The sequence below is a fragment of the Ochotona curzoniae genome, unplaced genomic scaffold (assembly GCF_017591425.1).
Source record: "Ochotona curzoniae isolate NIBS_2020 unplaced genomic scaffold, NIBS_Ocur_1.0 contig_66, whole genome shotgun sequence".
In the NCBI taxonomy this organism is placed as follows: Eukaryota; Metazoa; Chordata; class Mammalia; order Lagomorpha; family Ochotonidae; genus Ochotona; species Ochotona curzoniae.
Window position 1 is genome coordinate 27,859,147 of NW_024466512.1, and position 12,808 is coordinate 27,871,954.

Here is a 12,808-nt window from a genome sequence, read left to right on the forward strand (position 1 = left end):
CCCAGCCTCCCTCCCATCCCAGGTCCCCAACTGATGTGACTTTAATTCTCAAACATCATGTCAGCTGTCTTTTGACTCTTCCTCACTGTGTCATGACACTGCACTGTTAACACTGGCCATCCTTACTACTCTTGGGAATACTGGAGAGTGAAGGAGAGGCCAAATAAGACGTAAAGTATTGCTGGGTTTTTATTGCTTTGGTGAGAGTTGGAAGACAGAGAACAATGTCAATTTGATAACATTCCCTGCTCAAAGTTTAATCCTTCTTGAAGTTATACGAGTACAGTTGTGGCATTAACTTATTTACTCATCTTCATCTCCTGAAATTCTGGTAGTCCTGTCTGCTGCTTGTTGCTTCAGGATTGAAACATCTGCCTTCTCTGATAGCACGCCAGGGTGAGTGGGTACCTGGTTAGTCTGGTGAGAGTGCAAGTCTAGCGCTGCTTTAACCCTCAATGGAGTTGGGTCCGATGGGGACGGCAGAGGCCCTTGGAAAGGGAAGGAGGAACTGTACATGGTACAATCCTCCAAGAGTCTGGAGAGACTGAAAATACTACAGTGCAACCCTCAGCTAGTGTTGCAACCATATAATGTCCTGGACTTGTCTGACCACACCTGTTTGCCTGTGTAACAAGAGGTCCATGTTAGACCACTGTCGATTGGTCCTCGGCTAAACAAGTCACATCCAGGCTCTGCTGACTCCCTGATTGATTCACATAGAATACCTCACTGACATGTCACCAAGTCAATTGAATTTCCACCTTCAGGAATGTGTAAAGTCCAACCCAGGCAGTTGTGACAAGCAGTCCCTAAACTTGCTTTGGTTTGCTCACTCCTCCTTGGCCGTGTGCTCATTCTTCATGATCAGAAGACCCCCCAGCAGAGAAGAGGAGCTGCACCACAGAGGATTGCAGCGCCCTCGTGGATCCGGCAGAGGAGACGCACTGTGGTGGGTGTGCAGGAGAGGCTGGAACCGAGAGCTCACAGCACCCAGAGGCGAACCAGCAGGACTGTGCCGCCTCCAAGCAGCCAGGGAAAAGAATGTCAGGTCTCTGGGAGAGGAGACAGACCAGAGTAAGTGAGGCTGCGGACTCCCAGCTGCTGCTCCTCTCACACATCACACTGAAGCAGGGGTATTTATTCTGGTGCTCAGCACTTGCAGTTACCATCTAGAAGTTACCCATCTTGGGAGCTGGTGCTTGTTCATGTGGTAGAGCAGCCTTTTGTCGAGGCCTTTTTAGTGTCTGGCCTTTGGCATTTCCAGCATGGCAGCCTCTTCATCCCAGTCTGTAATGTGTGAGGCACAAAGAAAACTTCTGGAACTCACCACTGTGTCATGCCAGGAGTTCTGGGGTTCTTACCCGGCCTGCTTTCTTCTCTTTGCCTTTCAAAGTCTGCTCGTGCTAGCTTTAAATGTGAAGACCCAGGTGTTTACTTGGTATTGGTATGAAGAATAGAGAAGGACATCTTTTCTCCATCTTTTGGAAACATAACTGTGCTCCACTGCCTGTTCCTGTAGTAAGTTTATATTGGCAGACAGGGCCCAGTGCAGTAGCCTAGTGACTCAAGTCCTCGCCTTGCACATGTCGGGATCCATATGGGTGTCATTTTTTAATCCCAACAAGCTCCATTTTCTGTCCAGTTTCCATTTGTGGCCTGAGAAAGCAGTCGAGGACGGTCCAAAGTCTTGGGACCCTGTACCTAGGTGGGAGACCCAGAAGAGGCTCCTGGCTCCTGCTTCGAATCAGCTCAGCTCCAGCCATTGCAGTCACTTGGGGAGTGACTCAACAGATGGAAGATCTTCCTCTCTGAATATCTGACTTTCCAATAAAAATTAAAATAAATGTTTAAAAAAGAAAGATTACATTGGCAGATAGCAATGTAGATATTTACACGTTGTGTGCTTTCACACACAAGCAGCAGAGCTGAGCTCCGTAGAGGCCGTATTGTCTGCAAATCCCTGAGTGTGAACCACTTGGCCATTTTACAGGTTAGGTAACTTCTCATGGTCACGTGCTCACTTAGCCTGACCCTGAGAGCTACATTTGAATATCTGATTGTGTCTCTTCTCTCTGGAACTGCTTTGTTAATCCATTTTGGATAAGTTATATTCTGATTAAATACAATATTAGAAAGCATTGTGTAGTTAAATCACTACGTGTTTTTCGCGTAGTGCAGTGTGGAGGGAGTGTTGTGGGAAGTGAGATTCTGTGCGTGTTCAGCTCTAGAGTACCATCGAGCATTTAAATGCTCGTGTATCATAAAATTGCACTGGAAGAACTGAGCAGTAATGTAAGATATTAAAAGTGATATATTGCTCTTTTAAAAACATGATGTTGGAATCTAACGTTAGGGAAGTAGCATCTTCTCTTTAGAAGGTTTTTTACCGAAACAGCTAGCTTTTATTGTACAATAATGGAAGATAAATTCTGCTTCTGACTGTTACTGTGTTCCTTGTACTTATTAGAGTAAGCAGTGGGATGAGGCTGTGTGCAGTCCAGCAACAGAACGGGCGGCTCTCCTTCTGTAAAAGTGCTTGATCCGAAGAGTATGTGCTGGAAAACATCACGGACATTATAAACTGTGTTCAGTGGGAAGGCAGAGTCTTACTTTACATTCTTCACTTCCAACAGTTCAGTATAAGCCCTCGGGGAATGTTTGACTATATAAGCATGTTTGCATAGTCATGTAAAATAAATGATAAATTCACCCTATGCTTTCTTTCACTTAATGACATAGAACTTCTCCTAAGTGAATATCATCCTTGATTCTTTGGATTTCAGTACCAAAGGCACACAAAGTTTGTAAATGACTATATTTTATACTATGGTGGCAAAAAGGAAGACTTCAGGCGTTTGGGGTAAGTATTCATGAGGTTGACATGAAGTGAGAGGGGCGCAAGGGTGACTTCACGCCCCCCAGCTGCTGTCTTTGCATTCCATTGGTGCTCCGCCCTACCTTTTATTCCAGTTCTCGTGTCTCGTGAGGTGGAGGGGCCGTGCGCTGCCTCTGACTAAGCTCGTGATGAGCATCAGCCTCAGGCAGCCTGCTCACGTGCTGACTGTGCTTGTGACCCTGGTACATAACAGTGTGTGCGAGAACTAGTGTGTGTCTCGCTGGAAAGGACTGGACATTTTTAGACCTGATTGTTTGGGATCGTTTTTTGGAAGGTAGGGCAAACAAGAAACCTTACCTCTCTTTCCCACGCACGAGTCTTTCCTATATTTTTGACTTGTCTGTCTAAGCCTCTTGATTTTGTGAGGATTTTTTCCCCCTTTCTCTGACTTATTTTGCTGAATTGGTAGCATCCTAAAAAGCTTAGTGCCATCTCATCTTCCCCAAGTCTGTCTGCCTTGTCAGTGATCCTGTGCTCCCCAGCAATCATTATTCTGCCCTCACACTCTTAGCATTTATTTTGAGAGATCTTCACCTTGTCTTCCCCTCGGAAATTAATAAAAAGAGCTATGGACAGTGTTTCATACTTTTTAAAACTAAGTAACATAGTGATATGACTGACTTTTTGTTAGATCTTGAAACTTTCACTTACTTCTTTCCTAGTGTTAATATAAGTTTCTCATCCTAGCCCTGGTTAAATTAACACCATTTGTGTAACTGTTCTCACTATAGGGGATGGGTGGATTCCGTATTCATTTTAGCCGCTTCTGTAGCCACACTGGGGACCTTTTGAAAGTAATGAAGTGGTTTTTATAAATACATGTGTATATACTATTTTTATGTATTTAAGTTTTCAAAAAAAAAAAACTCACAGAACTGTTTAACCTAAATTTGGCTAATTTTATTTTTAAAGCAGATTGAAATAATCTTATTTTCCAGGGAAAATGACAAGACAGATTTGGATGTTATACGAGAAAACCATAGATTCCTGTGGAATGAAGAGGATGAAATGGACATGACGTGGTAATTGTAGATGCGGGTGTACGGCATCAGATGCTTCAGTCCCATTTCTCTTGGGTTCAGATGTTGTCACTATCCACATTTTTGCTGACTTTCCATTCCTTGATTTAGTCATTAAAACTTTTTTTTTTTACAATATTGTATATTGTTTTGTAGCATGCTACTATGCACTTCTTTTAAGACTGTCAAAATATTTTTGAAAAAGTACTACCTGAAAATGGTTTAAGAAATTCACAAGAGGTAGAAAGGATTTTCTTTGTCACTTCCTACTGTCCTGCAAGTCTCCCCCTGTGAGACCCACTATTAATAATTAATATCCAGATATCGTATGCATATGTAAGTAATAGGCATCTTTTAAAACATTAATATTTATATCATATGCACTATTTATGTGACATTGCTTCCAAGCAGCAGACTCTGGTTGGATTTCTAAGTATATTTTTGTGAATCTAGGGAGAAGAGACTTGCAAAGAAATACTATGATAAATTATTCAAGGAATACTGCATAGCAGATCTCAGTAGATACAAAGAAAATAAGGTATGTCTTCCAGATACCTGTAGAAGGGGATTCTTAGTGAAGTGCAATATGGATTTCTGTTGTTAGCTTTGCCTAATTTTAGTCTGAATTGTGGGTCTATGGTAGAGGAGAAGGGTGCTTCTTTGGGAACCAAGACAAGAAAAAGCTTAAACATGAATACCTCCTTGGCCTTGTTTAATCGTTTGACTTGAGTCCAGAGCCTCTCATGATAATAATGATGCTTGTTTTACAGATGATGTTTGAAATTGGTAGATTTTTCTTTACCGTTTTTAGAGAGGCAACTGCATAGCTTCTGTAACATAAATATGTCTACTCTGGTAAAGTTGAATGATCAGATTGTGATAATTAGTAATGGCAGGTTTCCCATCCCACTTTGCATCATTTTATCTATAGGTTATTTTTATTTATTTCTAGCTCAGATTTCAAATGACTAAGTTGGAAAGTGAGAGAAGGAAAGATTACATAAGGATGTATATTATAGACTGTATATATGTTATATAATAAAACCAAGCTCTATTTGAAAATCTGCCTTAAGTTTGTATGTAGTAAGATTTCAGTTTCAGTGTATGTGCTACCAAAGTGAGCACTGTGGTTTTTGTTTAAATGGTCTGATCTCATTATAACAGGACTGGCTTACTTTTTTTCCAGTAGTACCTTTAATATTTGTGTGGCTCACAATTTTTTACAAACAATGGTAATGTTCATTTTATACAATAATTTCTACAAACCCATGTGATTGGTATATCCTAGACTTCTGATTTCTTGTCAGTTAGTTGTGGACTGTCGTTCACAGCGTTTATCTCCATTCCAGCTAATTGTCACATCTAATCCAAAAAGCACTTCAGCCCTTGCAATTACTTGTAATCATTGCTGTATTACAAATCCAGTGTGAAATTCCAAATCTTTCTAAGAGCATGTAATAAGGCGGCTTTTTTTTAACCCTGCCTCGTTTATGGATTGTTTTTCAATATTGGAACTGAACTGGGTTCTGTGGACTAGTTTCTGATGATTTTTGCCTCTCAGAGAAAGCAGCAGTCTAACTGAAGGAAGAATGCTCATAAAACAAAATTACCATTAAAAATATTTCTAGAAATTCGTAGTTTAAGGAGAATAACCTAGAAATGCATTTCCTAATGGAATGTGATGAATGATTGCCTGTGAGACTAAGTACAAATAATAAATCAGAACTCATGGGTTTTGAATATGAATACTGAAAGAAATTTGGAGGGAGATGACTGGTTTTTGGCGTGCTATGTTTGACGTGTTGGAGAAAGTTGGAATAATGCCTTTGGATCCCTTGCTGGATTCATTTCCCAAGTTTTATTTACAAAGCCTATATTTTATTCATGTTTAATTAGCCAGCTCCTAACTCAGTGCCATATGTGTGTGTGATATTTTAATTAGATATATGTGAGATACTGCTGGTATTTACAAGAAGTTTCTAAATTTGCCCCATACTTTTATTTGATGATTTTTCCCTTTAATCACTGAGAATTTCGTTGGATCATAGTATCAGTATTTATAAAATTGAACTGGAAAGAACCAAAAGCAGTCCCCTCAAAACTAACATGAATGAATTATAATTTCGTTTTTCTTTGCATGTAAGTACAAGTACATGGCCATGGAACTTTGTGTTATCGTTGTTAGGATCCTTTCCTGTTACGGGGTGCATGAGTGACCTCTGTGTGGTAAGGGCAGAGTCAGAAGAGAGCTCAGGACCAAACCCTGAGTGATTCCAGCTGGAGTCCAACAATAAGCAGGAAATTTATGTAGGTAGAGAATATATAAACATATATATATATTTATTTATACATATATCTGTATATACCTACATAAATATCTATAGTCTCTACCTACATATATATACAGTCATTAGTAGGATATAATATAGTTGTTATATATCTTGCCCTTCCCATAAAATTCTAACTTTCTTGGTGACAAATGGTATTTTTTTTTCTTTTTTATTAATTACATTGTACTATGTGACACAATTCCATAGATATTGGGATTCCCCCCAACCCTCCCCAAGCCCTCCCCCCAACAAATGATATTTTCATCACTTTTTATCTCCGGGGAAAACCAACTTGATAAGTAGTTGCTTAGTAAGTATTTGTTGAGTAGATTGATAGTTAAAAGGAAAAATCTGGAAAGTGTTGTTTGCTGTTGGACATTTGGCTGTACTCCAGTAGACATTCCAGCATATGTTTAATGGCAGGAAAGCTCTACATACTTTCTCATATATAGACTTAAAAATATCATTTTTTAAAAGTTACTTTCAATTTTTAGATTCCATTTTTCTTATGACTTAAAAGATTTTGCTTGAATTTACTCAGAATACTTCAAGATCTCTTGAGCTTTTATTGGCATTTGAAATAGAAAATCACCAGGGCTTCGTGTTAAGGCTCCAGTTGGGATGTCAGCATCTCCTATTAGAATACCTGGAATTAAGTCCCAGTTGCTGCTCCCAGTTCCAGCATCCCGCTAATGTGTACCCTGGGAGTGGCAGGTGATAGCTCAGTGGTTGAGTCCTTTCCTACCCACTGAGAGAAGTGGGTTGAGTTCTTGGCTCCTGGCTTTGGCCTGGTAGTCTTGGTCACTGCAGTTGTAGTAGTGAACTAGTAGATGAAAACAACTCTTTTTGTCTGTTTCTTGTTATCTCTTCAAAAAAGGGAAAAAGAAATACAAGAGTAGGCATTGGGGCCTGGTTCAGTAGCCTAGTGGTTAAGCTCCTCCACCTTGTATGCACCAGGATCCCATATAGGTGCTGGTTCATGTCCCAGCAGCCCCACTTCCCGTCCAGCTCCCTGCTTGTAGCCTGGGAAAGCAGTCGAGGATGGCCCAAGCCCCTGGAACGCTGAACCCATGTGGGAGACCTGAAAGAAGCTCCTGGTTCCTGGCTTTGGATTGGCTCAGCTTTGGCTGTTGCAGCTACTTGGGGAGTGAATCATTGGACAGAAGATCTTTCTGTCTCTCCTCTCTATAAATCTGCCTTTGAAGTAAATCTTAGAAAACGAAAGAGTAGGCGTCGTGGTACAGGGGTTAACACCTACATTTTAGAGTGTCTGGTTTCAAATTCCTACTCTAGTTCCCATCCACCTTCTTATTAATGTGTGATGAATCAAGTGCTTGATCCCTGTCAGCAACACGGGAGCCTCAGGTGGCATTCCTGGAGTCTAGCTTTGGCCAGACCTGCCCTGGCTGCTGTAACCTGAAGAACGTCTGGTGGTTTGCATGTGTTGGCAATTATGAGTATAGTTGCTAAAAGCATCTATGTTCAGGTTTTTGTTTGGACTCAAGTTTTCAACTCATCTGGGTAAATGCCAAGAAATTGCTTGAAAGCAATTGACCATTTGCTTTTAACCATAACCTGAAATTGAATAGAAAACAAAGCATTATTGCTAATACTGATAAATCAGAATATACGTGTGAAAGACCTTAAAAGACAAGCAAGACAAATCATTTTTAGGCCAAAAACAGTTGTTTTAGGAATGTGGATGGAAGTTTAACAACTTTCCATGTTAAGGCTCCAAACTAGTCCCCGCTGCTCTTTCCCAGTATCCCGGAGCCCGATTCTGTGACAGAAGCTGAATAATACTGAATTTTACATCACTAATAGATTACTCAGATTAGCTTGATCCCTGGTGTGATCTTTTCCTACTGCTGAGCCCTGTCCTCGCTGGTAAAATGTGGGAACTAGCTGATTCCGTCCTTTGGTGAGCCAGAGGAATCGTCATCATATCGTGTGTTAGTTACTGTTCAAGTTGCTTTATATGCACAAATGGTGCTAGATTTTCAAAGGTTTAACTTTTTTTTTCTTTAAACTTTACTGTGGTAAACAAGGATTCACAGTTGGTAGAAACTGTCTTGCATTTGGGGTTTGATCTGTTCCTGGCCTAGCCGTGTGCAATACGATGCTCTGTGGGTGATGGAGAACAAGTGCTTCCGTGCAGGCACAGGATGGTGAGGGTTAACAACCGATGAAGCGGTAGACTGTGTTGCCTGCATTGTACGGATGCAGGTGTTTAATAAATTACATGAGCTATTCAACAGTTGATTTAAAATGTGTTCTGTGTTCATTGCTTTTCCTCAATTCTAGGCTAAGGAGGATGTCTGACCTCAATAACAGTGACTGGGCTATACTGTTAAGTTTAGCAGATGAGGTGTAGTAACTACATTTTGACTTAAACTGTTTTCATCTTAAAATGATTGTATCAAGAATGTAACCCCATCGAGAGTCAAGGTGCTTCCATAGTATCTCATTTAAATCTCTTTGCCAAAAGTAGTAGGTAATTTGTCTCTCTTCGTAAGAGGAAGCTGAGGTATACAAGGAATTCAGTAATTTGCTTGGTATGATTCGTGCATTAGAAGAGCTAGGATGTAAACCCGTATAATCTGATTCCAAAGACTGTACTTTCCGTGTAACATAACTGTTTCTGTACTGTACCATAACTGCTTTTCTGTGTTTTGTTTTTTCAGTGTCACAGATCAGAATGTTAGTTATTAACTGACATGTCTTATAGCCTGACACTTATAGTTTTAGGGTGTCTTAAACAGCAGAGAAAGTGGTTCTGAGCAGCTATGTGGTTAATTCTTCAAATGCTTGGTATGTAAAATCCTATCTTACAGGAGGAAAGACTATTCTGAGAATTGGGTTTAATTTTTTCTCAAGATGTATTTATTTGAAACGTAAAGTTATAAAGAACTCAGATGCACAGAGGGAGAGAGAAACTCTTGCACTGGTTCATTCCCCAAATGACCACAGCAGCTGAGGCTCTGCCAGGTCTCCTGTGTGGGTGGCAGGGACCCAGAAGTGGGCCGCCTTCTGCTGCTTTCCCATTTGCTAGGAGCTGGATTAGAAGTAGAGCAGCCAGGACATGAACCTGTGCCCATGGAGGATGCCAGCATTGTAGGCAGTGGCTCAGCCTGCAGCACCAAATGCTGGCTGCTGGTTTAATTTTTATGTTTGGGCCTGGTGCAGTAGCCTAGTGGCTGAAGTCCTTGCCTTGCATGTGTCAAGATCCTATGTGGGTGCCAGTTCTAATCCTGGTGGCCCCACTTCCCATCCAGCTCCTTGCTTGTGGCCTGGGAAGGCAATGGAGGACTGCCCAAAGCGAATCATCAATGGAAGATCTTCCTCTCTTTTCCCTCATTTCTGTGTATCTGACTTTCCAATAAAAAAAGAAATTTAAAAAAATTCTTAAATGTTACTCTTAAAGCCTTGTTAAAATTTACATACAATTTTAATGTATTATTTAAGTTTTTTTGATATAATTGTAATTCTTCTCAGTTTGGATTTAGGTGGCGAGTAGAAAAAGAAGTAATTTCAGGAAAAGGTAATTCTTTAAAATTTTCTTTTATGAGAGATGCTTCATTTTGTCATGTTATTGAAATCATTAGGCAAGAGTATTTCTAACATATATAATAAATTATGTACAGAAGTAAAATTAAAGAATATTTGTGTGAAGTACTGTGAGGTAAGGCCGGAATGCCGTGCTTGAGTGAATTTTACCTATGGAATTTTACCTTTAACCATTTCAGTTGAGAATATGTAGAAATGTTTAAAGAGTTAAGGGTTCTAGCAAGGAAACTTAGTAGACGCATGCTTTATCAATTTTTGGAATAATGCTTTGCTTTTGCTGTAGAAATAAACATCACTTTGAATGGAGCAGAATTTTTAAACAGGCTAGTCTGATTTTAAGGGCAGTCCGGTGCTTTGTGATAATCTGTTCAGGAAATGTTTCCGAAAGTGTTTCATGTCTCAGGCTATGAAATGAATTCTTTATAAAAGAATTGTCTTTTAACTGTTAATATCTTTGAAAACTGTATAAAAGCATTAGGGAAATAATGTAAAACCTAAGGACTTTGTATACTGGAAGCAGGTAATGTTTTAATATAAATTATCTTGAATATTTTTAAATTTTTCTTATGTAATCAGCATTAGTCCTCTTTTTCGATTTTAATAGCTGTGGTATTATGCTTTTTCCTTTTAAAAGTTTATGTAAGAAGTAGAGGAGTGGAGAGAGCTTCATCCACTGGTTCAAACCCCACATGCTTACATGGCCAGCCTGGGCCTGGGCTCGTCAGCAGTTGGCAACACAAACCAGATATGCCATAAGGTTGGCAGGAATTCAGTGGCCTGAGTCATTACTGCTGATTCTTAGGAAGCCGTAATCAGGGGCCAGAGCCAGAAACAAACCCAGGAACTCTGATGTGAGAACGTTGGTGTCCTACTCTGGATGCAATGAGGTATTAATATTAGTCCCAGGTAATTCTAAAATTTAGAATATCAACCTTGATTACTTACTGTACTTCATTTCAGTGTGCTAGAATTTTAAAATGTTTTTGATGCCTGTTTTGGCTAATACTTAGAATCAATACCATTAATGTTATTATCTAAAGTATTAAATTGGGGGCCAGTTTTGTGGTTAAGCCATTAGTTGGGACACCACATGTCATTTTGGAGTGCCAGTTGGAGTCCCAGCTCCTCTGCTTCTGACCCAGCTCCCTGCTCAAGTGCCTGGGAAGCGTCAGATAGTAATAATTCAAGTGTGTCAGTGCCGGCCATGTACGTGGGAAACCTGGATTGAGTTCCTGAGTTGGGCCCGCTGTGACCATTTAAGGAATAAATCAGTGGATGCAAGATGTTTCTTTTCTCCCTGTCACTCTGCCTTTTACATGAATAAATAAAATTTTAAAACTTTATAATTTATTATATTACTGTGAAACACTAAAAGTATTCCTTCAGGTATGTGTGTCTATACTTTGAGAAATGCATTTATTCTTTCAAGGTTATAGTTGAGTACCTTTTTAGTCCTCTCACTTTATCACATGTAAGATTACTTAACAGGGAATCATATGAAATGCATGCCTTGGCTTCACCTGCTGTGCCACAATGCCAGCCCTTCACAGGGAATCATTAAAACTCTAAATATAAATACCAAATCTGTTAAGTAAAGAATTCTTTTTTTTTTTATTATATTTTTGACAGTCTTTACATAGTTAATTAGGGTAAAAAGGTTCAAGGGCTATAGGGAAGTAGGTAAGACTATTATTTCCATATTGTTTCCTTCATGTATCTGAGGTAAAGGGGAATGTTGAGGGAGAAGCCCCACCCAGTCTCCCACCCACCCCAGGTCCCGGATGTGAGGCATGCTCTGAGATTCTTGCTCAAGTGGTTTTGATAGTTCACCATTTATGAATCGCTGCCAATCTTACCACTCCAAGCACGACGAGGTCGTTTAAGTAAAGAATTCTATAATTGAATTTTTTTGGTAACAGTTCAACTCTGATTTCAACCTTTGTTGGATATACTATATTTTTTGGTGGTCAGCTACATTTTAATGTTAATTTTATGTAGCTGAGTGTATATTTATTAAAAGTAAATTTTCAGAATTATTACCAGATTGTGTAGATAAATATTGTTATCGACTACTATAGTTAAAAATTCCTTTCATTTTTTGCAGGTCAGTTTTTCTGTGGAAATAAATACTGCGATGAAAAAGAAGGCTTGAAGAGCTGGGAAGTTAATTTTGGTTATGTTGAACATGGTGAAAAGAAAAACGCACTTGTTAAATTAAGTAAGTTGACTCTAGGAGGTAGGATTGTTTCTTCCAAGTTTACCTTTAGTATTTGACTTTAAAATCCAATCACAACACTTTTTAACATTTCTTCCTGGAAAAGCTCTTTTTCCTTAGTTTTCCAGAATCATAATTTAAAAAAAAAGATTCATTTATTTTTATTGGAAAGTCAGATTTACAGAGAGAAGGAGAGACAGAAAGATGTTCCGTCTGCTGATTCCTGATTCACTCTCCCAGTGCTGTAGTGGCCAGAGCTGAGCCAGTCCAAAGCCAGGAGCCAGGAGCTTCTTCTGGGTCTCCCATTCAGGTACAGAGTCCCAAGGCCTTGGGCCATCCTCTACTGCTTTCCCAGGTCACAAGCAGGGAGTTGGAAAGGAAGTGGAGCAGGCAGTATACGAACCAGTACCCATATGTGGGTGTATGCAAGGTGAGGACTTTAGCCACTAGGCTACCATGCCAGGCCCAAAGTCTTCATTTTTTGAGTGTAGTATTTTTATATTCTTAAAATTATAGTGATGTTTTGGAAAAATAATTCTAATATTAAATGTAAACATACACATTAGCTGAGTATGCAAGCATATTGTTGTGATAGAGACCAAATTAAATTCAGTCTCTAATAGAATTAATAAAGATATAAGGAGGGCATAATTCTTGGTATCACTGTTAGACGATTAGAAATGTACTCTAGAATGCAACAGTTTACCTTAATCCATTTGTCTTAAAATGTGTACTTTTTGTTGTTGATTTTAAGCTAGTCTTCATGTCAGCTGTTGCATTT

The 12,808-nt window shown here is 39.5% G+C and overlaps 1 protein-coding gene across 2 annotated transcripts in view; it reads left to right on the top strand.

The window, feature by feature from the left end:
* Positions 1–12,808, top strand: part of LOC121164317 (protein FRA10AC1) — a 32,044-nt gene that overhangs the window by 4,193 nt on the left and 15,043 nt on the right. For both annotated transcript variants that reach the window (XR_005885071.1, XM_040992446.1), the window contains exons 5-9: positions 2,784–2,860; positions 3,835–3,918; positions 4,369–4,453; positions 9,741–9,786; positions 11,917–12,030. Coding sequence is in view for 1 of the 2 variants with exons in the window: in XM_040992446.1 (XP_040848380.1) it covers positions 2,784–2,860; positions 3,835–3,918; positions 4,369–4,453; positions 9,741–9,786; positions 11,917–12,030 (406 nt within the window). In the remaining variant the exon portion in view is untranslated. The remainder of the gene's footprint in view (positions 1–2,783; positions 2,861–3,834; positions 3,919–4,368; positions 4,454–9,740; positions 9,787–11,916; positions 12,031–12,808) is intronic.